Below are 25,106 nucleotides of genomic sequence, written 5' to 3' on the forward strand. Positions count from 1 at the left end.
GGGCTGGGTTTGCCGTTGTCGTTTCCGGTGCCTAGATCGATGCCGGGTGGTCCGTCCGGTTTCATTCCTTTTTATTGACTTCGTAGCGGTTAGGTACAACTGAGTGGCTTGCGAGGCCATTTCAGAGGGCATGTAAGAGTTAACCACAATGCTGTGGGTCTGGAGTCACATGTAGGCCAGACCAGGTAAGGACAGCAGATTTCCTTCCCTAAAGGACATTCGTGAACCAGATGGGTTTTTACAACATTCGACAATGGTTTCATGGCCATCATTAGACTAGCTTTTAATTCCACATTAATTGAATTCAAATTCCACCTTCTGCTGTGGTGGGATTTGAACCCATGTCCCCAGAGAAATACCCTGTGATAATACCACTACACCACCACCTATCTGATGTTGACAGAGATAAATATTGGCCAGGACACCAGGGAAAAACTCCCAGCTTTTCTTCAAATAGTACCATGGGATATTTTATGTCCATCTGAGAGGACAGGGCCTCAGTTTAATGTCACATCTGTAAGATGGCACCATTCAAGAAGGCGACTCACCACCACCACTTTCTCAAGGGAAATTAGGGATCAGCAATAAACATTGGCCTTACATTTTCTAAATGGACAAAAAAAACCTCTAATTTGTCTTTGATGAAGTAACAGAGAAGGTTGATGAAGGGAATGCGGTGGCCTAACATCTGTCATAGGGAAAATGTTAGAATCTATCATTAAGGAGGTTATAGCTGAGCACTTAGAAACTCTTAATGCAATCAGACAGCGTCAACTTGGTTTTGTGAAAGGGAAATCGTGTTTGACTAACTTATTAAGGTTCTTTGAGTAAGTAACAAGCAATGTGGATAAAGGGATGTGGTGTACTTGGATTTCCAAAAGCCATTTAATAAGGTGTCACATCAAAGTTTACTGCCCAAAATATGAGTTCATGGTGTAGGGGGTAACATATTAGCATGGGTAGAGGATTGGTTAGGTAAGAGGAAGCAGAGAGTAGACATAAATGTGTTATTTTTGGGTTGGCAGGATGCAACTCGTGGAATACCACAGGGTTCAGTGCTGGGGCCTCAACTATTTACAATTTATATCAATGACTTGGATTAAGGGACCAAATGTACAGTTGCTAAATTTGTTGATGGCATAAAGATATGTAGGAGGCTAAGTTGAGAAGAGGACATAAAGAGTCTGCAAAGGGATATAGATAGGTTAAGTGAGTGGGCAAAATTTGGCAGATGGAGTATAATGTGGGAAAATGTGAACTTGTCCACTTTGGCAGGAAAAATAGAAAAGCAACATATTATATTAATGGAGATTGCAGAACTCTGTAACAGAGGGATCTAGGTGTCTTGGTACATGATTCACAAAAAGATAGTATGTAGGTACAGCAAGTACCAGCAAGAAGGCAAATGGAATTTATTTCAAGGAGAATGGAATATATTTTGCTTCAGTTCTACAGGGCATTGGCAAGACCACATCTGGAGTACTGCGTACAGTTTTGGCCTCCTTACTTAAGAAAGGATATAATTGCATTAGATGCAGTTCAGAGAAGGTTCATGTCACTGATTCCTGGGATGAAGGGGTTTCTTATGAGGAAAGGTTGAACAGGTTGGGTCAGTATCCTTTGGAGTTTAGAAGAATGAGAGGTGATTTCATTGAAACATATAAGATTCTGAGGAGACTTGACAGGGTGAATATTGAAAGGATGTTTTCCCTAAGACTAGAACTAGGGAACACAGTTTAAAATTAGGGGTCTTCCATTTAAGACAGAGATGAGGAGAATTTTTTTTATCTCAGACGATTCTTAGTCTGTGGAATTCTCTTACCCAGAGAGAGGTGGAGGCAGGGTCATTGAATATTTTTAACACTGTGTTAGGTAGATTCTTGATTGACAAGGGAGTCAAAGGTTACAGCAACTAAACAGGAAGTAGAGTTGAGGCCACAATCAGATCAGCCATGATCTTATCAAATTGCGGAGCAGGCTTGAAGGGCTGAATGGCCTATTCCTGCTCCTAATTCGTATGTATTGATGTTGTCTGTATGGATTTTAAGAAAATGTTTGATACAGTACCACATAAAAGGCTGGTTAACAAAACTGAGGCTCATGGAAAAGGCGAGTCAGCGTCCAATTGGATAAAAAAAAATTGGCTTAAGGACAGAAAAAGCGAGTCGTGGTAAATAGTTGCTTTGCAGACTGCAAGATGGTAGATAGTGGTGTTCCCCAAAGGTCAGTGCTAGGATCACTTCTTTTTTTTGCTATATATAGATGACTTGGATCTTGGAATGCAGAGTAAACTTTCAAAATTTGCCGATGATATCAAACTTAGAGGAGTGGCAAACAGTGAGGATGATACAAATTGCCTGCAACAGGGCATAGATAGGCTAGCAGAATGGGCAGAGAAGTGGCAGATGAAATTTAATACAGACAAGTGTGAGGTGATGCATTTCAGCAGAAGGGATAAGGAGAGGCAATAAAGATTTATTGGAGCAGTTCTAAAGAGTGTGCAGGAACAGAGGGACCTTGGGGTGCATGTGCATTGATCGCTAAAGATGGCAGGACATATTGGGAGAAGGGTTAGCAAAGCATATGGGATCTTGGGCTTTATAAATAGAGGCATTGAGTACAAAAGCAGAGAAATTATGCTGAACCTTTATAAAGCTCTGGTTAGGCCCCAACTAAAGTAGAGTCCAGTTCTGGTCACCACACTTTAGGGAGAATGTGAGGGTCCTTGACAGGGAGCAGAGGAGATTTACCAGAATGGTTCCAGGGATGGGGAATTTTAGTTTCAAAGTTAGGTTGGAAAAGCTGGGGTTGTTCTCCCTGGAGCAAAGATGATTGAGGGGAGATTTGATAGAGGTGTACAGGCTTAGATAAGTTAGACAAGAAAAAACTGTTCCCATTAACTGATGGTACAAGGATTAGGGGACACAGATGAAGGTTTTGGGCAAGAGATGCAGGGGGAATGTGAGGAAGGATTTTTTTTTTTAAAACAGTGAATGGTAATGACCTGGAACTCGCTGCACATGAGAGTGGTGGAAGTGGAAACAACAATGATTCCAAAAGGAAATTGGATTGAAACTTGAAGGAAATAAACATACAGGGCTACTGACTGGAACGCTCTGCGGAGAGCTGGCATGGACTTGATGGGATGAATGGCCTCCTATGCCATAAATGACTCGATGACTCTATAAAGCAACTCATATCTCTCCAAAATACATTACGATTTAGCATAGAAAACAGAACTGGGTGGCTTTCTATAGCCGAATAGATATAACTCTGTCAATTTATAATAAAAATCATCTGGCAATAAATGTATACACAAGAATACATTCTTCCCAACAAAAGAACATCATTGTGAAATAGAAAAGTACAAATAGTCCACAGTAGATCTCTCATCTATCTGATCAAACCAACTACAATTTACTATAACTAGTATTTGAATTACATTAGATTTTTAAAACAATTGTGCATGTGTATTTTAAGGGAGGTAGTCTCAGAATTAGGTTGACATTCCTGCAGGGCGCACCTTTTAGTACATCTATAATTCCCCAGGGGCATCCTTTATATGAAGCTGAATCCTATTCCCATGCCAGGGAGGAATTGCATCCCCAACAACTTTCAAAATATTTTTCCAATAGCAACCAGAGACCAAAACCTACCAGAAGACATAGGCACTGCCCCAGCACTGAACTAAAAATGAACACATGTATACTGAATCACCCAGACTCCTAAATGTTATATATAACAAAAAAGAAACACTTCCATTTATATAGCACCTTTCAGGACCTCAGGACATACCAAAGCACTTTACAGCCAATTAAGTACTCATCAAGGAAACTAATATTGAACAGGGAATTCACCAAAATTAAGCAAAATAACAGTAATGAAGAAAATAACGGCACTAAAGAGTGACAAATCCCCAGGACCAGATGGTTTCCAGTCAAGAGTTTTAAAAGGTAAGAACTTTGTAGATGCTGTAACTATAATCTTCCAAAGTTCTCTCAATTTGGGAACCATTCCTTTAGATTGGAAAATTGCAGATGTCACTATTAAAGAAAGGTGAGATGGAAACGAGGGAATTATAGAGCAGTTAGCCTAACATCTGTTGTTAGGAAATTGCTAGAGTCTGTAATTAAGGATAGGATGACTGAATGCCTTGAAAATTTTCAGCTGACCAGAGAGAGCCAGCACAGATTTGTAAAGAGTAGGTCATTCCTGACAAACCCAATTGAATTTTTTGAAGAGGTGACTAAAGTAGTGGACATGGGAATGTCTATGGACATTATTTATATGGACTTCCAGAAGGCATTTGATAAAGTCACTCAGAAGAGACTTTTGGCTAAAGTTAAGATCTTGGAACTGAAGGCAACTTATTGACCTGGTTAGGAAATTGGCTGAACATCAGGGGACATAGAGTAGGAATAATGGGTACGTACTCTAATTGGCAGGATGTGACTAGTGCTGTCCCACAAGGGTGTGTGTTAGGAGCTCAACTGTTCACCAAATTTATTAATGACTTGGATGACAGGATTGAAAGCCACATATCCAAATTTGCCGATGACACAAAGATAGGCAGCAGTGTAAGCAATGTAGGCGGAAGCATAAAATTACAAAGAGGTTTTGATAGACTATGTAAATGGGGAAAACTGTGGCAAATGGATTTCAATGTAAGCAAATAATCCACTTTGGGCCTAAAAAGGATAGAGCAGAGTACTTTTTAAATGGTGAAAAGCTAGAAATAGTGGTGGTCCAAAGAGACTTGGGGGGTGGGGGGGGGGCAGGTACATAGATTAAAATGTCATGAATGGTACAGAAAATAATCTAAAAGGCTAATGGAATGCTGGTCTTTACATTTACAGGACTAGAATATTAGCTGCAGCTATACAAAGCCCTGATTAGTCCCCACCTGGAGTACTGTGAGCTGTCTGGGCACCACATCTTAGGTAGGATGTCTTTACCTTGGAGGGAGTGCAGCATCGATTTACCAGAATGCCTAGGTTAAATGGTTAAATCAGAAGGAGAGATTGCACAAACTAGGATGGCATTGTTTATAAGCACCCAACAGTAGTTGCAGTGTAGGGCGGAGTATAAATCATAAGGGTAATACAGTAATCATAGAGGTCTTTAATCTTCATATAGATTGGGAAAACCAAATTTGCATAGTGTGGAGGAAGAGTTCATACAACACAGTTGTTAGTTGGACAGGGTAGATGCAGCTAAGATGTTTCCCCAGCTTGGGGAGTCGAGAACCAGGGGACATAATTTTAAAATAAGGGGGAAGCCACTTAGGACAAAGATGAGGAGAAATTTCTTTACACAGAGGGTTGCGAATCTTTGGAATTCTCTATCCCAGAGGGCTGTGGAAGCTCAGTCATTGAATATGTTTAAAGCAAAGATTGACAGATTTCTAAATGACATAAGGGGATATGAGGATAATGTGGGAAAAAGACATAGCATTGAAGTGGATGATCAGCCATGATCATATTGAATGGCAGGGCAGACTTGATGGGCTGAATGGCCTACTCCTGCTATGTTTTCCAGATCAACTGGGGAACAAGCTATCATGAATCTTGCATTGTGTAATGAGAAAAGGTTAATTAATAACCTTAAAATAAAGGGCCCTCTAGGGAAGAGTGACTGTAATATGATAGAATTTTACACTGAATTTGCAAGTGATTTCGTTAAGTCCAAAACTAGGGTCTTAAATCTAAACAAAGCAAACTTGGTAAGTATGAAATAAAAACAAGATTCTGGAAATACTCAGCAGGTCTGGCAGCATTTGTGGAGAGAGAAGCAGAGTTAACATTTCAGGTCAGGGACCCTTCTTCAGAACTGGCAAATATCAGAAATGTGAAAGGTTTTAAGCAAGTAAAGCGGGGGTGGGGCAAGAGATAACAAAGGAGAAGGTGTAGACAGGACAAGGTCACAGAATAACTGACCAGAATGTTGTGGAGCAAAGGCAAACAATATGTTAATGGTGTGCTGAAAGATAAAGCATTAGTACAGATAGGGTGTTAATGGACTGAAAACTGAACAGTCACAAGTACAAACATGAAAAAAAGTGGGTAAGCAAACTGAACAAACTAAGAGGAAATAAAATGAAACGAAAAAAATAACTAAAAATAAAAGTAAAAAGGGGGTCCGTCATGCTCTGAAATTATTGAACTCAATGTTCAGTCCGGCAGGCTGTAGTGTGCCTCATCTGTAAATGAGATGCTGTTCCTCGAGCTTGCATTGATGTTCGCTGGGTCACTGCAAGCCCAGGACAGAGATGTGAGCATGAGAGCAGGGGGGAGTGTTGAAATGGCAAGCAACCGGAAGCTCTAGGTCCTGCTTGCAGACTGAGCGGAGGTGTTCCGCAAAGCAGTCACCCAGTCTGCGCTTGGTCTCCCCAATGTAGAGGAGACCACATTGTGAGCAGCGAATACAGTATACTACATTGAAAGAAGTACAAGTAAATGGCTGCTTCACCTGAAAGGAGTGTTTGGGGCCTGGGATAGTGAGGAGAGGAGGTAAATGGCAGGTATTACACCTCCTGCGTTTGCAGGGGAAAGTGCCATGGAACAGGGATGAGGTGGTGAGGGTAATGGAGGAGTGGACCAGGGTGTCGCGGAGGGAACGATCCCTTCGGAATGCTGACAGGGGAAGGGAGGGGAAGATGCGTTTGGTAGTGACATCACGTTGGAGGTGGCGGAAATTGTGGAGGATGATCCTTTGGATATGGAGGCTGATGGGTGGAAAGTGAGGACAAGGGGAACCCTGTCGTGGTTCTGAGAGGGAGGGGAAGGGGTGAGGGTAGAGGTGCGAGAAATGGGCCGGACACGGTTGAGGGCCCTGTCAACCACAGTGGGGGGGGAATCCTCGATTGAGGAAAAAGGAAGACCTATCAGAAGCGCTGTCATGGACGGTAACATCATCGGAGCAGATGCGTTGGTAAGTATGTATGAGGGGTGAGTTAGCTAACTTAGTTAGATTGGGAAACTACATTAAATGATATGACAGTAGGCAAGCAATGTCTAGCATTTAAAGAATTAATACATAATTTGGGACAAATCTACTTTCCTTTAAGGCACAAAAACCCCACAGAAAAAGTGGTCCAACTGTAGCTGACAAGAAGAGGTAAAGATAATATTAGATCAAAGGAAGAGGCTTATAATGTTGCAGGAAAGAGTAGTAAGCCTGAGGTTTGGGAGGATTTTAGAATTCAGCAAAGGAGGACCAAGAAATTGATAAAGAGAATAGATTAACAAGGGTCATAAAAACAGATTGTAAACGTTTCTAAAGTATGTAAATAGGAAGAGATTAGTGAAAGTAAAGGTGGGCCCATTTACAGGTGAAATTATAATGGGGAATAAGGAAATGGCAGAGACATTAAACAAATACTTTGAATCTGTCTTCATGGTAGAAGACACAAAAAACATTCCAGAAATAATGGGGAACTAAGGGTCTAGTGAGAATGAGGAACTTAAAAAAATCAGAATAAGTAAAGAAATAGTACTTGAGAAATTAATGGAACTAAGTGGTGATAAATTCCCAGACCTGACTATGCTTTGGTTGTTTCCAGAATTCCTTAGATTCTCATAGAATATAATAGGAGGCCATTTGGCCCATCATGTCTGTGCCAGCTCTCTATAAGAGGAACTCAGCTAGTTCCACTTTCCTGCCCTTACCCCATATCCCTGCAAACTCTCTTCAGGTGCTTATCCAATTCCCTTTTGAAAACCACAATTGAATCTGCCTCCACCACATTCTCAGGCAGTGCATTCTAGATCCTAACCATTCACTGCATAAAGAGGTTTTCCTCATGTCATTTTGGTTCTTTTGCCAATCACTTTAAATCGGTGTCCTCTAGTTCTTGACCCTTCCACCAATGGGAACAGTTGCTCTCTATCTACTCTAGACCCCTCATGATTTTGAACAACTTTATCAAATCTCTTCTCAACCTTCTCTACTCTGAGAACAACCCCAGCTTCTCCAATCTATCAATGTAACTAAAGTCTGTTATCCCTGGAACCATTCTCATAAATCTTTTCTGCAACCTCTCTGAAGTCTTCACATCCTTTCTAAAGTGTGGTGCCCAGAATTGGACACAAAACTCCAGTTGAGGCCAGATAGTGTTTTATAAAGGTCTATCATAATTACCTTGCTTTTGAACTCTATGCATTGATTTATAAAGCCGAGGATCCCATATGCCATTTTTAACCACTTTTTCAACCTGCCTTGCCACCTTCAATGATTTGTGCACATATTTCCCCAGGTCCCTCTGATTCTGCACCCCTTTAGAATTGCACCTTTTAGTTTATATTGCCTCTTCCCATTCTTCCTACCAAAATATATCAATTCACACTTCCCTGCAATAGATTTCATCTGCCATGTGTACACCCATTCCACCAGCCTGTCTATGTCCTCTTGTAGTCTATCACTATCCTCCTCACAGTTCACAATACTTTCAAGTTTTGTCTCATCTGTAAACTTTGGAATTGTGCCCTGAACACCCAAGTCTAGGTCATCAAGAAAAGCAGTGGTCCTAGTACTGACCCCTGGGGAACCTCACTGTATACCTTCATTCAGTCAAAAAAAAACCACCGTTCCCCACTCAGTCAACTTGGTACCTATGCTGCTACTGTCCCTTTTATTCCATGTTTCTAGATTCTAAAACAGTTCCCAAGGATTGGAAAGAAGCAAACGTAACCCTGCTATTTAAGAAAGAAGGACAGGAGATAATGGGGAAATACAGGCCAGTTAGCCTAATAGCAGCAGTAGGAAAAATCTATTATTGGTGGTTATAGGGTACTTAGAAAATCATATGATTAAGCAGAGTAAACACAGATTAATGACAGGGAAATTGCATTTGACATGTTTTATAATTTTCAATGAGTTTTTTCAGGATGTAACTAGTAGGTTGGATAAGGGGGAACTAGTGGATATAGTGTATTTGGATTTTCAAAAAGCATTTGATAAGTTGCTACACAAAGGTTATTACACAAAATTAGGACAGATGGAATTGACAGTAATGTATTAGCATGGATTGAGGATTGGTTAATGGACAGAAAACAGAAAGTAAGAATAAACATGACTTTTCAGGTTTGCAGGCTGTAACTCACGGGGTGCCGCAAGGGAATGTACTTTGAACCTCAGCTATTTACATTCTATATTAATTACTTAGAGAGGTTATCTAATTGAAACATCTAAAATTCTTGAGGGACTCAACAGGGTAAATGCTGGTTATGGTGTCCAGAACATGGGGTCACAGTCTCAGGATAAGGAATTGGCCATTTAGGATTGAGATAAGGAGAAATGTCTTCAATTCAAAATGTTGTGAATCTCTGGAATACCCCCCCGAGAGAGCTGTGGATGCTCAGTCATTGAGTATATTCAAGATAGATTTTTGGGTACTAAGGGAATTAAGGAATATTAGGTTAGCGCAGCAAGGTGGAGTTGAGGTAGAAGATCAGCCATGTACTTACTGAATGACAGAACAGGCTCGAGGGGCTAAATGGCCTTCTCCTGTTCCTATGTTCCTAAGTGTTATAAAGTAGGGAACATGACAGTCAATTGGTGCACAGCAAGCTATCACAAACATCAATGAGATAAATGATTGTTGGTTGCGGGATAAATGTCAAGCAGGACACCAGAGAGAACTCCCCTGCTCTTCGAAATAGTGTTAAGGGATCTTTTAGATCCACTTGAGAGAGTAGGTGAAGCCTAAGTTTAATGTTTCATCTGAAAACAGCACCTCCAACAGAGCAGCACTCTCCCTCTGTACTGCAGTGAACTATCAGCGTAGTTATTGCTCTCAAGTCTCTGGAGTGGGAATTGAACCTCAAGTGCTACATTGTGTTAGTGTCAGCTGTGACTCAGTTGGCAGCACTCTTGCCTGAGTTGGAAAGTTGTGGGTTCAAGTCCCATTCCAGACACTTGAGCTCAAAATCAAAGCTAATACTCCAGGGCTGAGGGAGTGCTGCACTGTCAGAGGTGCTGTTTCTCGGATGTGACATTAAACCTTGACCTTGTCTGCTTTCTCAGTGGAATGGGATCTTTTCCGTGCACCTACTTCAAAGAAGAGCAGGGGAGTTATCTCTGAATCAGCATAAGTTAAAACAGATTATCTGGTCATTATCACATTGCTGTTTGTGGGAGCTTGCTGTGCACAAATTGGCTGCCATGGTTCCTAAATTACAACAGTGACTACAATTATAAAGTACTTCGTTGGCTGTGAAGTATTTTGGGATGTTTTGAGTTTGTGCTATATAAATGCAAGTCTTTCTACCATTGGTCACAACTGACATTTCTTCACACAATTGGTCTCTGAAGTCCCTCTCCTTCAGGGAGATAGCTGTAGTGACTAGAGTCTCTCAGTCCCCTCTCTCATGGAGATATCTGTACACTGACTGGTGTCTTTCAGTCCCCTCTCTCTCATGGAGATATCTGTACACTGACTGCTGTCTCTAATTCCCTCTCTCTCAGGGAGATATCTGTACACTGACTGGTGTCCCTCATTCCCTCTCTCTCATGGAGATATCTGTACACTGAATGGTTTCTCTCAGTCCCCCCCTTCTCAGGGAGAAATCTGTACACTGACTGGTGTCTTTCAGTCCCCTCTCTCTCAGGATGATATCTGTACACTGACTGGTTTCTCTCAGTCCCCCCCTTCTCAGGGAGATATCTGTACACTGACTGGTGTCTTTCAGTCCCCTCTCTCTCAGGATGATATCTGTACACTGACTGGTGTCCCTCATTCCCTCTCTCTCAGGGAGAAATCTGTACACTGACTGGTGTCTTTCAGTCCCCTCTCTCTCAGGGAGATATCTGTACACTGACTGGTGTCTTTCAGTCCCCTCTCTCTCAGGGAGATATCTGTACACTGACTGGTGTACCTCATTCCCTCTCTCTCAGGGAGAAATCTGTACACTGACTGGTGTCTTTCAGTCCCCTCTCTCTCATGGAGATATCTGTACACTGAATGGTTTCTCTCAGTCCCCCCCTTCTCAGGGAGATATCTGTACACTGACTGGTGTCTTTCAGTACCCCCCTTCTCAGGGAGATAGCTGTACACTTGACTGATCTCTCTCAATTCCCGACCCCCCATCTCTCTCTCTCAGGGTGTATAACTACCATACCAGCAGCACCTGGGGTGGAATATGCATAAAGAGGAACCTTGAGGAGAGGAGAGAAATATTTTAACTAAAATAATTTAATTTCCATCACAAGGCTTTCATTAAGGTGACTAGAGCGGATCAGAATAGATAAAAAGAGACCATTGCACACTCTCAAACAACGCTAAAAGATTTAAACAAGAAACCATCAGTTACAGACTGCAGCTCTATGTAGAAATAAAACCATACAACCTGCTGTAAACAGAAGCACAAAACCAGAAATTATACCCAACAGCTTCACAATCATCAAACTATCACAGTTTATGATTAAAAATATCCAAAGTACTTTGCTGGACTTAGATTTGGCAAAAATGTGAATTGAATAAAAGGTTTCAACCTTCTGGGTACAGGTCTGTGGCATACTGGGTGGAATATAGGCCCAGCGATACCCAGGACAGGCTTGTAGCATACTGGGGTACATGCCTGTGGGATATTGGGGTACAGGCCCATTGATACCTGGTTACAAACCTGTGGCATACTGCAGTACAGGCCTGTGGGATATCAGGGTACAGACCAGTGTGATCTTAGGGTAGAGGCCTGTCAGATATTGGGTTTCAGGCCTGCGGTTATTGGTGTACAGTCCCATTGGTACCAGGGTCAGACTCTCAGGTGGACATAAAAGATCCCATGACACTATTTCAAAGACGAGCAGGTAAGTTCTCCCCAGTGTCTGGACCCGGATGAAAGATCATTGACCTGAAATGTTAACTCTGTTTATCTCTCCAAAGATGCTGCCTGGCCTGCTGAGTATTTCCAGCATTTTCTGTTTTTATTTCAGATTTCCAGCAGCCGCGGTATTTTGCTTTGCACGAGGAGAGCCGAGTTTGATGGCCCATCACTCTCCCTGCACTATCACAATGTTCCTCTCGCATCATAGCCCTTTTGTTCCTCTGCTGTTAGTTTCCTTGTGCTCATGGCATTTCCTATGATGTGATCCTGGACTTAGGAATCAAAAACTTTGCTTTGAAACCAAGTGCTTGGAACTCCAGCCTGGGATCAGCTTCCCACAGTCCAGCCCAGCAAGGAGCACGGTGGGGAATTGTGAACACAGGAGCTGTGTCCTACACATTTTATTTAATGGAGATAATCGAAGTGAGGCCGTTTTAATACAGACAAGGCATTCTTATTATTCAGATTTGTAACCAGTTTGTTACAGACGTCCCTTTACAGTTGGGTGCTGCCAAATTAATGTGCAAGAATACAGGTTAGTACAAAGAGACACCATATCACCCTCCCATTTACATGTGAGGCACCTGGAATGCTGAGAAGTATATCAGCTTTTTGCTATCAATTCATTTCTACTAGCAAGTACACCTTTCCCACTACTCAGGGCAGCAGCTTACAGTGCACTGTGTTGTGTGGCACTGTGCACCTCAGAGGTAACATATCACAAGCAAACATATTCTACCTTGATCTGGCTATGGGTATATGTTACCTAGATGCCAGGCACTGTGAAACTGAAATGGGTATGAAGGTGTCTTCAAACCACTGGTGGGTAATTATCCAAAGGTTGCTCGAGTTTATTTGGCCAGGGTACACTCATCTGACACCAGCAAGAAACTGGGAGTGCGCAATAGTAAAGGGTTAATCCGTTTAGCCAATACTGACAGGCTAGAGGCTGGACGAACATTAATTACAGGATTTAGCTGTACATGTGTGCAACTGACAAAATACACTGATAGAAAGATTGCTGAGGTGGACTGTGCTTAGTCTGTGCAAAAGCAACACATTCCTGCAATAAACCTGCTGAGTACAGTGCAAAGGCTCCATCTGCTGGCTTTTTGCTCAGGAATTTACTGTCCCAGGTCAGAGTGAGGTTGATGGGTTGAGTTCTGTTTTCATTGTAAAAGAATTCTTACAGCAGTCAGCAGCTGTTCATAAAAACCATCAGTTGTATAAAAGTTATGGCTACACATTCAACTAGGATGAATGTAACATCAGAAATTTGATCTTCCGAAAGACAATTAATGTGAACACCCAGATATCCAGTTCAATGGAGTAAGTCAGGCTATTCCAGTATAACAGACAAAGCTTTAGGCACTATTGGCCAATTATAATTCACCCTCGATAGTAGACAGGTATCCATCACACAGGAAGTGGTTGCTGGTTGCTGGGTCAATCTGCAAGGTTGTATTTATTGAACTGAACCAGGGTGACGGGAAGCAGTAGAGAGGCAAAAGAGAACAAATACATCCTTGGAGATCCTGCAGAGAGTGTGCTGTTTGCCGTTGGTTTCTGACTAGCCTCCGAGTCGCTGTCCTTCACCCCAGTCGAAGCCCCCAGGTCGGTCCTCAGGCAGTGGATTGTAATTGGGATCTTCTTCGGGAATGTCAAAAACAGCTTTCCTGCCAGTGAAAAACAGAACCCATTCCTGGGATAAGTGATGGAAACAAACAACGTCACATAGAGCCAGCAGTAACACTCTGACAGCAGAGGTCAGGCTGGGTGGGAACAGTCAGACCAGCAGTAAACAACGTCACACAATCAACAATCAGTGTGGAATAGAAAGGAAGGACTAAGCCAGTCTTACTCTTGGAATAAATATAAGAGACTGCAGGGACATAATAGGATGCACAGCACATTCCACAGGTAAATAAAGGTGCCCACTGCGAATGGATTAGCTTGGGGTACGAATGAGGCAATGCTGGGTGCTTGGCTCCCAACTGGCAGCACAGTGGAAAAGCACAGTGGGAGCAGGGTGGGGCAGGGACAGTAGGAGCTGGGTGGGGGCATTGTTTGTGATTAGGAACACTAACCCTCCCTGCCAACAGGCAATCGGCCAGAGATGGCACAATGCCTTCATTCTCCACCAGGCTAGCACACCAGCTCTCTGGCACAAATGGCAGGTCCTGGTTGACGAGGGTATCTTCTGTTCATGGCTAAAGATGCCTCTGTGATTCAGCAGCTGTGGAATGTTACCAAAGAAGCATGGATTGCCAACTGCTTATATCAAGCAACCAAGTGGATTGTTGAAGGGTCAGCCCAGGTGTTTTGATTAGTCAGGATGGAGTTGTGTAGCAAACCCCCATCTTTGCCTCTGTATCATTAATTACAAATTGTGTTACACAAAGAAATCCCCAAGGATGAATGTGAGGTAGCTGAGGAGTAAGGAGAGGCTCCTACTACTAAACACCCAGCAACAGCTGCAAAAAGCTAATTCTGAGATCTTTTCTGGAACTCTAACCTCCTTCAGATCTCCTCCTACAACATATATCAACCTGTCGCCATCCTAACCATGAACTCTGTACTCCACTTCCCCCGCTACCTGTGTGCTTGTCTGTACATTGGGATGGAATAAAGAGCTGAAGGAGAATGGATTGATTGACTGTGAGGAGAACCAAGGGGGCGGGGTGTGCTGCAGTCACATACAGCTTCATTGCTGACTTGGCTCAGGGTAGTCTTAGTTCTAATGGAAAACTGCAAACTAGACTGAAGATACTTGAAGAGGGAGCAGTGGAAGGAGTGGGCAGTGACAGTGTATCTGAGAGGGAGATTAGAGATAGGTTAGTAATGCTAAAGGAAAATGGGGTGTTTATTTTGCAAAGTATAATGCAACAATTTTAATACCTAGCAAAATCATGCATGAGTGCACATCTCCAGATTCACACAGGGAGCCGGAGCAGCAGTCAGCGAGGCTCCCCATGGAAATACAAGGCATATCGAATAAATCAATATAACACATCATAGCATGAAGATTTTCCATTCTTCAGGACAATGAAAGAGCAGATTCAATTAAACAATTCACAGATATTTGACCCAAAATACCATTCAGGTACTGCTGTATATACACAGATGCACCGTTTAGGATCACTCTGGAACTTGTTCCAAATACTGAACAATTGCTTCAGTGAAAAACAACTTACAAAAGGCTTGGAGTCCTGAGCAACCGACTCCCACCGGGTTGATTTGGAAATACATCTTCCAAAAAATAATAGATGTGGCCGACAGCAATTCCTAAAGTCAAACAACATCCAGGAAAAGTTAGAAGTACAAAATGGTACAGCAGCACCTTAACTTACTTTCCCATATACCTAACGCAGGGCCATTACCACCAGGACTTGCTTCCTACATATTACCATCAACTTGCAATGTGTTTTCAGACCTCCTTCAATCATACAACATGGAAGGAGGCCATGCAGTGCCTCATGCCTGTCCAATGAAAGCTTTCTAATTAGGCCCATTCCCCTGCTCTTTATCCAGAGCCCTGCAAATTTTTATTTTTCAACTATTTATCCAATTACTATTGAATCCTCTTCCAACACCATTTCAGGCAGTGCATTCCAAATGACAACAACTTGCTGTGTAAAAGAATGCCTCCTCATTTTCCCCCCCTGGATGCTTTGCAAATTATTGAAATCTGTCTCCTCTGGTTACTGACCTTCCTGCCAGTGGAAAGTTCCTCCTTGTCTGCTCCATCAAAACCCCTCCTGTGCCATTGTTCACAGTGCGCTGGAGGTTTTATAAGTACTGAATGTTACACCAATAAGGATTATTTGGGCACTGGGTCTCAGAGCATTTGAAAGGAGGCCTAAGGTTTAGCAGAGCTTGGATATGGTGCTAGGTTCCAGGAATAAGGAGGCCATTCAGCCCTTCGAGCTTGTCTGGCCATTTATTAAATCACGACTGATCTGCGACCTAACTCTACATACCTGCCTTTGCCCCATATCCCTTAATACTATTGGTTAACACAGTCCATCAATCTCAGATTTAAAATTAACAATTGATCTAGCATCAATTGCCATTTGTGGAAAAGAGTTCCAAACTTCTACCATCATTTGTGTTTAGAAGTTTTTCCTAATTTCACTCCTGAAAGGTCTGACTCTAACCTTTAGACTACAAGCCCTAGTCCTAGATTCCCCAACCAGTGGAAATAGTTTTCCTCTATCTACTCTATCTGTTGTTCTTAAGATCTTGGAAATTTCAATCAAATCAACCTAAATCTAACCCCAGTTTGTGTAATCTCTCCTTGTAATTTTAAATCTTGATGTCCAGGTATCATTCTGGTAAATCTACGCTGCACTCCTTCCAAGGTGTGGTGCCCAGAATTGCTTACAATAATTCCAGATGTGATCTAACCAGGGATTTGTATAGCGAGGCATGACATCTACCCCCTTGTATTCTAGTCCTCTAGATAGAAAGGCGAGCATCCCATTAGCCTTTTCAATTATTTTTGTACCATTCATGACATTTTAATGATGTGTACTTGGAACTCCAAGTCTCTTTGGACCTCCACTGTTTCTAGCTTTTTGTGATTTAGAAAGTACCCTGTTCTATTCTTTTTAAATTCAAAGTGGATGCCTCCATTGAAATCCATTTGCCAGTTTTAGATTAGATTAGAGATACAGCACTGAAACAGGCCCTTCGGCCCACCGAGTCTGTGCCGACCATCAACCACCCATTTATACTAATCCCACACTACCATATTCCTACCAAACATCCCCACCTGTCCCTATATTTCCCTGCCACCTACCTAAACTAGTGACAATTTATAATGGCCAATTTACCTATCAACCTGCAAGTCTTTTGGCTTGTGGGAGGAAACCGGAGCACCCGGAGAAAACCCACGCAGACACAGGGAGAACTTGCAAACTCCACACAGGCAGTACCCAGAATCGAACCCGGGTCCCTGGAGCTATGAGGCTGCAGTGCTAACCACTGTGCCACTGTGCCGCCCATTTGCCCATTCACAATCTATCAAAATCTCTTTGTAATTCTATGCTTCCATCTACACTACATAACATACCACCTACCTTTGTATCATTGGCAAATTTGGATATATGGCTTCCTATCCCATCATCTAAGTCATAAATAAAAAGGTGAATAGTTGAGGTCCAAACACAGATTCTTGTGGGACACCACTAGTCACATCCTGCTAATTAGAGTACCTACCCATGATCCCTACTCTCTGTCACTCAGTCAATTTCCTAAATAGGTCAATAAGTTGCATTCAGTTCCATGAGCTTCAAATCTAGCTAGTAGTGTCTTGTGAGGAACGTTATTAAATACCTCCTGGAAGTCCATATAAATAACATCCATTGACATTCCCCTGCCAACTACTTTAGTCACCTCTTCAAATAATTCAATTAGATTTGTAAGGCATGACCTACCCACAGCAACTCTCACTGTCCAGCTGAAAATTTTCAAGGTGTTCAGTCACTCTATCCTGAATTATAGATGCCAATAAATTCCTGACAATAGGTGTTATAGGCTAACCGGTCTATAATTTCTTGGTTTCCCTCTGTCACCTTCCTTAAATGGCAGAGTGACATGCACAATTTTTTAATTTAAAGGAATGATTACAATTTGAGAGAACTTTGGAAGATTATAGCGAGGGCAACTGCAGTGTTCTCACCTACTTCCTTTAAAACCAGAGATGGAAACCATCTGGTCCTGGGGATTTGTCTCTCTTTAGTGCCATTATTTTCTTCATTACTGTTATTTTGGTGAGTCCCTGTCGCTGATTCAATCTTAGTTTGCTTGAGATGTCCAGCATACTGACCTCTTCCTCTAGTGTAAATGCTGATGCAAAGTAATTATTCAACATGCCTGTTATTTCTTTCTGTAAAGTATTTTTCGGCAGGAGGAATATTTTGGGAACAGTGCAAAGTCCTGAGATCATGGTGGGGTTGGAGGAGGGGAAAGGTGGGGGGGGGGGGGGGGGGGAATCCCAGAACTTAAAAACTTTGGAGGTCCCAAGACCAGTGAGTAGTCGGAATGGGGTCTATGAATACTGAGAGGCGCTCCTGGCATCTGCAGGGGGGCCGGGTTGGGGGGGGGGGGGGGGCGGGGAAAGAGAGGAAGGCAGGGCTGGAAGGATTGGGTAGAATAGTCTGCCAATTTTGGGATCTTGTAGTACTGGGGGAGTTGTGGAGGTGGGGAAGCAGTCTTGGGGAACAGGAGCCATGTGGAATGGATCAAACAGCCCTTTGTCTTTCTCAGACCATCACACACCATTTCTCCACTGTATTCCTTCCAGTCTGTCAGCCTCTGTCCCCAAATTGACCACAGGCCCCTTGTACTGTCAGACCACACGCCCCTTGCACTGTCAGACCACACCACTTCACTGCTTTCCTGGAAACTGGAACTGAAAAAATCAGATTTGCAATAGTAGTCTGAATGAGGAGTTCATAGAATGCTTTTGAGATAGTTTCTGAGAGCAGCAAGTTTTGGAACCAACCAGACAGAAGGTTATATTAGACTTGGTATTGTGTAATGTGACAGGATTAATTAATGACCTCAGAGTAAAGGCACCTCCAGGTAGCAGCGACCACAATATGATTGAATTTTGCATCCAGTTTGAAAGAGAGAGGACTGAGTCTAAGACTAGCATTTTAAACTTAAACAAGGGCAGCTACGTGGCCATGAAAGCTGAGCTAGCTGAAGTGAACTGGGTTACTAGGCTAGGAGATAGATCAATAGAGAAGCAGTGGCAGACATTCAAGGGGATATTTCAGAATACTCAGGATAAGTATATTCCTAGTATAAAGAAAAATTCTAAGGGGAGGACCCACCACCCATGGTTAACTAAAGAAGTTAAGGAAAGAATCAAACTTAAGGAAAAGGCATATAATTGTGCAAAGATGAGTGGCAGGTCAGTTGATTGGTCAGAATATAAAGAATGGCAGAGAATGACTAAAAGGTTAATCAGGAGAAAGAAATTAGAGTATGAGAGGAAGCTAACTAGAAGTATAAAAATGGATAGCAAGAGTTTCTACATGTATTTAAAAAGGAAAAGAGTAAGTAAAGTGAGTGTTGGTCCTCTAGAGTGAGAACGGGGAGTTAATAGTAGATAATAAAGAAATGGCAGATGAAATGAACAAATATTTTGCTTCTGTCTTCACTATAGAGGATCCAAAAAACCTTCCAGTGATAGCTGTAAATCAGGAGGTGGAAGGAAGAGAGGAACTTGGTGAAATTACAATCACCGGGGAAGTGGTACTGACCAAACTGATGGAGCTGCGGACTGACAAGTCCCCAGGTCCTGATGGGCTTAATCCTAGGGTCTTAAAAGAGGTGGCTAATGAGGGAGTAGATGTGGTTGGTGTTAATTTTTCAAAATTTGCTAGATTCTGGAAAGGTTCCATCAGACTGGAAAATAGCAAATATAACCTCTCTATTCAAAGTGGGGGGGGGGGGGGGGGGAAAGAGTGGGGAGGCAGAAAACAGGTAGCTATAGGCCAGTTAGCTTGACATCTGTCATGGGGAAGGTGTTATTCTTCTTCGGCCTCCTTGTCTCGAGACACAATGGTTAAGCGCCTGGAGGTGGTCAGTGGTTTGTGAAGCAGCGCCTGGTGTGGCTATAAAAGCCAATTCTAGAGTGACAGACTCTTCCACAGGCGCTGCAGATAAAATTGGTTGTCGGGGCTGTTACACATATGGCTCTCTCCTTGCACTTCTGTCTTTTTCCCTGCCAACTGCTAAGTCTCTTCGACTCGCCACACTTTAGCCCTGCCTTTATGGCTGCCCGCCAGCTCTGGCGATCGCTGGCAACTGACTCCCACGACTTGTAGTCAATGTCACAGGACTTCATGTCGCATTTTCAGACATCTTTAAAGTGGAGACATGGACGGCCGGTGGGTCTGATGCCAGTGACGAGCTCGCTGTATAAAGCGTCCTTGGGGATCCTGCCATTGGGCGGCACAGTGGCGCAATGGTTAGCACCGCAGCCTCACAGCTCCAGTGACCCGGGTTCGATTCTGGGTACTGCCTGTGCGGAGTTTGCAAGTTCTCTCTGTGTCCGCGTGGGTTTTCGCCAGTTGCTCCGGTTTCCTCCCACATCCAAAAGACTTGCAGGTGATAGGTAAATTGCCCCTACTGTAGGGAGGTGATAGAGAATATGGGATTACTGTAGGGTTAGTATAAATGGGTGGTTGTTGGTCGGCACAGACTCGGTGGGCCGAAGGGCCTGTTTCAGTGCTGTATCTCTAAATAAAAAAAAAAATAAAAAAATCTTCCATGTGGCTCACGTGGCCAAGCCATCTCAAGCGCTGCTGGCTCAGTAGGGTGTATATGCTGGGAACGTTGGCTGCCTCGAGGACTTCTGCATTGGAGATATGGTCCCGCCACCTGATGCCAAGGATTCTCCGGAGGCAGCGAAGATGGAATTAATTGAGACGTCGCTCTTGGTTGACATACGTTGTCCAGGCCTCGCTGCCGTAGAGCGAGGTGCTGAGGACAGAGGCTTGAAACACTCGGACTTTTGTGTTCCGTGTCAGTGCGCCATTTTCCCACACTCTCTTGGCCAGTCTGGACATAGCAGTGGAAGCCTTTCCCATACACTTGTTGATTTCTGCATCGAGAGACAGGTTACTGGTGATAGTTGAACCTAGGTAGGTGAACATTTGAACCACTTCCAGAGCGTGGTCGCCAATACTGATGGATGGAGCATTTCTGACGTCCTGTCCCATGATGTTCGTTTTCTTGAGGCTGATGGTTAGACCAAATTCGTTGCAGGCAGCCGTAATCCTGTCGATGAGTCTCTGCAGACACTCTTCTGTGTGGGATGTTAATGCAGCATCGTCAGCAAAGAGGAGTTCCCTGATGAGGACCTTCAATACTTTGGTCTTCGTTCTAAGATGGGCAAGGTTGAACAACCTGCCATCTGATCTTGTGTGGAGGAAAATTTCTTCTTCTGAAGACCTGAACGCATGTGAGAGCAGCAGGGAGAAGAAGATCCCAAACAGTGTAGGTGCGAGAACACAGCCCTGTTTCACGCCACTCAGGATAGGAAAGGGGTCTGATGAGGCGCCGCTATGCTGAATAGTGCCTTTCATGCTGTCATGGAATGAGGTGATGATACTTAGTAGCTTTGGTGGACATCCGATCTTTGTTAGTAGTCTGAAGAGACCACGTATGCTGACGAGGTCAAAGGCTTTGGTGAGATCTATGAAAGCAACATAGAGAGGCATCTGTTGTTTGCGGTATTTCTCCTGTAGCTGGCGAAGGGAGAACAGCATGTCAACGGTGGATCTCTCTGCTCAAAAGTCACACTGTGCCTCAGGGTAGACACGCTCAGCCAGTTTCTGGAGTCTGTTTAAAATGACTCGAGTGAAGACTTTCCCCACTATGCTAAGCAGGGAGATTCCATGGTATGTGTTGCAGTCACCGCGGTCACCCTTGTTCTTATAGAGGGTGATGATATTGGCATCGCGCATGTCCTGTGGTACTGCTCCCTCATCCCAGCACAGGCAAAGCAGTTCATGGAGTGCTGAGAGTATAGCAGGATTGGCACACTTGATTATTTCAGAGGTAATGCCATCCTTTCCAGGGGCTTTTCCACTGGCTGGAGAATCAATGGCATCACTGAGTTCCAATTTTGTTGGCTGTTCGTCCAGCTCATCCATGACTGGTAGAGACTGGGCTGCATTGAAGGCAGCATCAGTGACATTTTCCCTGGAGTACAGTTCTAGGTAGTGCTCCATCCAGCCGTCCATTTGCTTGCATTGGTCAGTGATTGTGTCCCCTGATTTAGACTTGAGGGGGGCAATCTTCTTGCTGGTTGACCCAAAAGCTCTCTTAATGCTATCATACATTCCTCTGATGTTTCCAGTGTCGGAGGCCAGCTGAATATGACTGCATAGGTGTTGCCAGTAGTTATTTGCACAGCACCTGACTGTTCTTTGTGCAGCGCTTCTGGTTACTTTAAGTGCTACGGATGTTAACCCACTGGGGGCTTTCTTGTAGTTCAACAGTGCAATGCACTTAGCGACTATGACAGATTCCAGCTCTTCAAAGTGAGATTGAAACCAGTCTGCATTCTGCTTCACACGTTTGCCAAAGGTGGTCATTGCTGAGTCATTGTTGGCATCTCTTATGTGGGCCCACATAATCGATTAAAAGGCTATATAGCTGGGCACTTAGAAAAACTCAAGGTAATCGGGAATAGTCAGCATGGCTTTATGAAAGGGAGATCATGCTTAACCAATTTATTGGAGTTTTTTGAAGGAATAACATGTGCCATGGATAAAGAGGAGCCCGTTGATGTACAGTCCTTGGATTTCTAGAAGGTATATGACAAGGTGCCACATAAAAGGATATTGCGCAAAGAAGGAACTCATGGTGTAAGGGATAACATATTAGCATGGATAGAAGATTGGCTAGCTGGCAGAAAACAGAGAGTATGCATAAATGGGCCCTTTTCTGATTGGCAGGATGTGATGAGTGGAGTCCCACAGTGGTCTGTGCTGTGGCCTCAACTTTTTACAATTTATATCAATGACTTAGATGAGGGGAGTGATGGCATGGTAACTAAATTTACAGATGACCCAAAGATAGGTAGGAAAGTATGTTGTGAAGAGGACATAAGGAGCTTGCAGATTGATATAGACAGGTTGAGTGAGTGGGCAAAAATCTGGCAGATGAAGTATAATGTGGGAAAATGTGAAGTTGTTCACTTTGGTAGGAAGAATAAAAAAGCAGAGTATTACTTAAATGGAGAATGACTGCCGAATTCTGAGGTGCAGAGGGATCTAGGTGTTCTAGTGCATGAGTCACAAAAAGTTAGTATGCAGGTACAGCAAGTAATAAACAAGGTTAATGGAATGCAATCCTTTATTACGCAGGGAATTGAAAATAAAACGATGCTATGCTTCAGTTATACAGGGCATTGGTGAGACCACATCTCGAATACTGTGTGCAGTTTTGGTCTCCTTATTTAAGGATGTGAATGCATTGGAGGTGGTTCAGAGAGGTTTACTAGACTGATACCTGGAATGAGTGGGCTGTCTTATGATGAAAGGTTGAACAGACCGGGCTTGTTTTCACTGGAGTTTAGAAGAGTGAGGGGAGACTTGATTGAAGTTTATAAGATCCTGAACGGTCTTGACAAAGTGGATGTGGAAAGGATGTTTCCTCTTGTGGGTGATTCCAGAAATAGGGGGCACGGTTTTAAAATTAGGGTCGCCCATTCAGGACAGAGATGAGGAGAAATTTGTTCTCTGAGGGTTATGCGACTTTGGAACAATCTGCCTCAGAAGGTGTTGGAGGCGGGGTCATTGAATAATTTTAAGGAGGGTAGATAGATTCTTGTTAGGCAAGGGAATGAAAGGTTAATCGGGGATAGATGGGAGCGTGGAATTCGAGACACAATCAGATCAGCCATGAGGGGTCGAATGGCCTACTTCTGCTCCTAATTCATATGTTTCACATTGTCAGCTAGTTCCTGTCAAACATCTTGCTGTGAAAATGTTTAGTGCATTATTTAATTTTCTAACATACAAATATCTAGAAACAAGTATCACATTATGAAACACTAGAAGTTGGATTTCCAATTTAATGTACGCATAGTGAACCTTGGCTCAGAACATATTTTAAAATGGAATTTTCAGCGTTTCAACTAAGAAATCCATTCATGATAAAGTCTTCTATTTTGCTTTCTAACTTTTGAAGAATCCACAAGTGCTACAATCACAGAACTGCAGAAAGAATGAATTGCATTTATATAGCACCTTTCATGTCCTCTGGATGTTCCAAATGCTTCACAGCTGTTGAATTACTTTATGAAGTGCAGTCACTGCTGTAATATAGGAAAATGCAGCAGTACAAACAGGAAATAAGATAATTTATTTTTAGGACAGATGTTAGTCAGGACAATGGGTGATCTACCCTGCTCTTCTTCCAATACTGCCAATGGATTATTTACATTTTACTGCATGCAGACAGAGCATTGGTTTAACAGCTCATTTGAAAGGTAGCAACTCCCAACAGTGCAGCACTCCCTCAGCACTGCACTGAAGTGTCAGTCTGGATTACTTGTTCAATGCTTGGAGTTAGGCTTGAACTTATGACCTTTATATTCAGAAGCGAGAGTGCTGTTGATTGAGCTGAGCTAACACTCGTTGTTTAAGGGAGCAGCTTATTACAGAAACAACAACTGGTATTTATATAGCGCGTTTAGCATAATAAAATGTCGTAAGGCGCTTCACAGGGGCATTATAAAGCAAAATATGATACAGAGCCATGTAAAGAATATCAAGACAGATGACCAAAAACTTGGTCAAAGTGGTAATTTTTAAGGAGTGTCTTAAGAAAGAAAGAGATATAGATAGGCGAGAAGGTTTGGGAAGGGAATTCTGGAGCTTGGGGATAAGGCAGCTGAAGGCATGGCTACCAATGGTGTAGCAATTAAAATCAGCGATCCTCAGGATACCAAAATTGGCAGAGCACAGATATCTTGAAGATTTGTGGGGCTGGAGGAGATTAGAGAGATAGGGAAGAGCAAGGCTATGGAGGGATTTGAAAACAAGGATGATTGTAAAATTGAGGCGTTGCTTAACTGACAACCAACATAGTTAAGTTGCATGAAGTAGGGTGCGGGAGCAGAGGTTTGGATGACTTCAAAGGAGCAGTTGTTCATTTAAATGTGAGGCTTTCTTGAAATTAAGCTTTGAGAATTCAGTTTCCAGCTTGTTTTAAAAGTCTTTTGGGAAAAGCAACGATTTTCTCAAATCCTTAGGCTAAGGAGTGACAGCGATCATGTACAAAAGGATTTAAAGGAGGAAGAAATTGAGATCCTGCGAACAAAATTTCAGCAGTTAAAACAGAGATCAAAGAGTAAGACCTGGAGGGATTGTGTGCAAGTCAGTATGGGAATAGAGAGTTAAATACATGGCTGGAGAGATGGTGCAGGAGGGAAGGGTTTGGATTCCTGATAATGGAAACAGTACTGAGAATTTGGACAGGGCAGGAGTGGCCTGTACAGGATGGACCTGTACAAGACTGGGATCACTTTCCTAGCTGGGAGAGTAACTAATGATATGGTGGAAGGGAAAATGAACTGACAAAACAGAAACAAAAGCAAAATAGCAGAACGCTGCAATATCTGGGGCTTTTGCCTGAAAGGGATTTTCATTCGTGTTATGATATTTCTTGGAGTTTCTATTCAGCTTACTAATGGTTAACTCCCAGGAATATAGTATCTTCTGACAACACTAAAGGCAGCAGACAGTGAACAAT

At 42.9% G+C, this 25,106-nt stretch overlaps 1 protein-coding gene across 1 annotated transcript in view; it reads right to left on the reverse strand.

Annotated features, from left to right (window-relative positions):
- Positions 1–11,270: 11,270 nt before the first annotated feature.
- The window catches only part of derl2 (derlin 2), a gene marked incomplete at its 5' end in the record, with an annotated part of 33,471 nt that continues 19,635 nt past the window's right edge, over positions 11,271–25,106 (reverse strand). Inside the window, 2 exons of the mRNA XM_068028372.1 lie at positions 11,271–13,498; positions 15,017–15,107. Coding sequence (XP_067884473.1) covers positions 13,393–13,498; positions 15,017–15,107 — 197 coding nt within the window. The remainder of the gene's footprint in view (positions 13,499–15,016; positions 15,108–25,106) is intronic.

The sequence above is a fragment of the Heterodontus francisci genome, unplaced genomic scaffold (assembly GCF_036365525.1).
Source record: "Heterodontus francisci isolate sHetFra1 unplaced genomic scaffold, sHetFra1.hap1 HAP1_SCAFFOLD_1812, whole genome shotgun sequence".
Lineage (NCBI taxonomy): Eukaryota > Metazoa > Chordata > Chondrichthyes > Heterodontiformes > Heterodontidae > Heterodontus > Heterodontus francisci.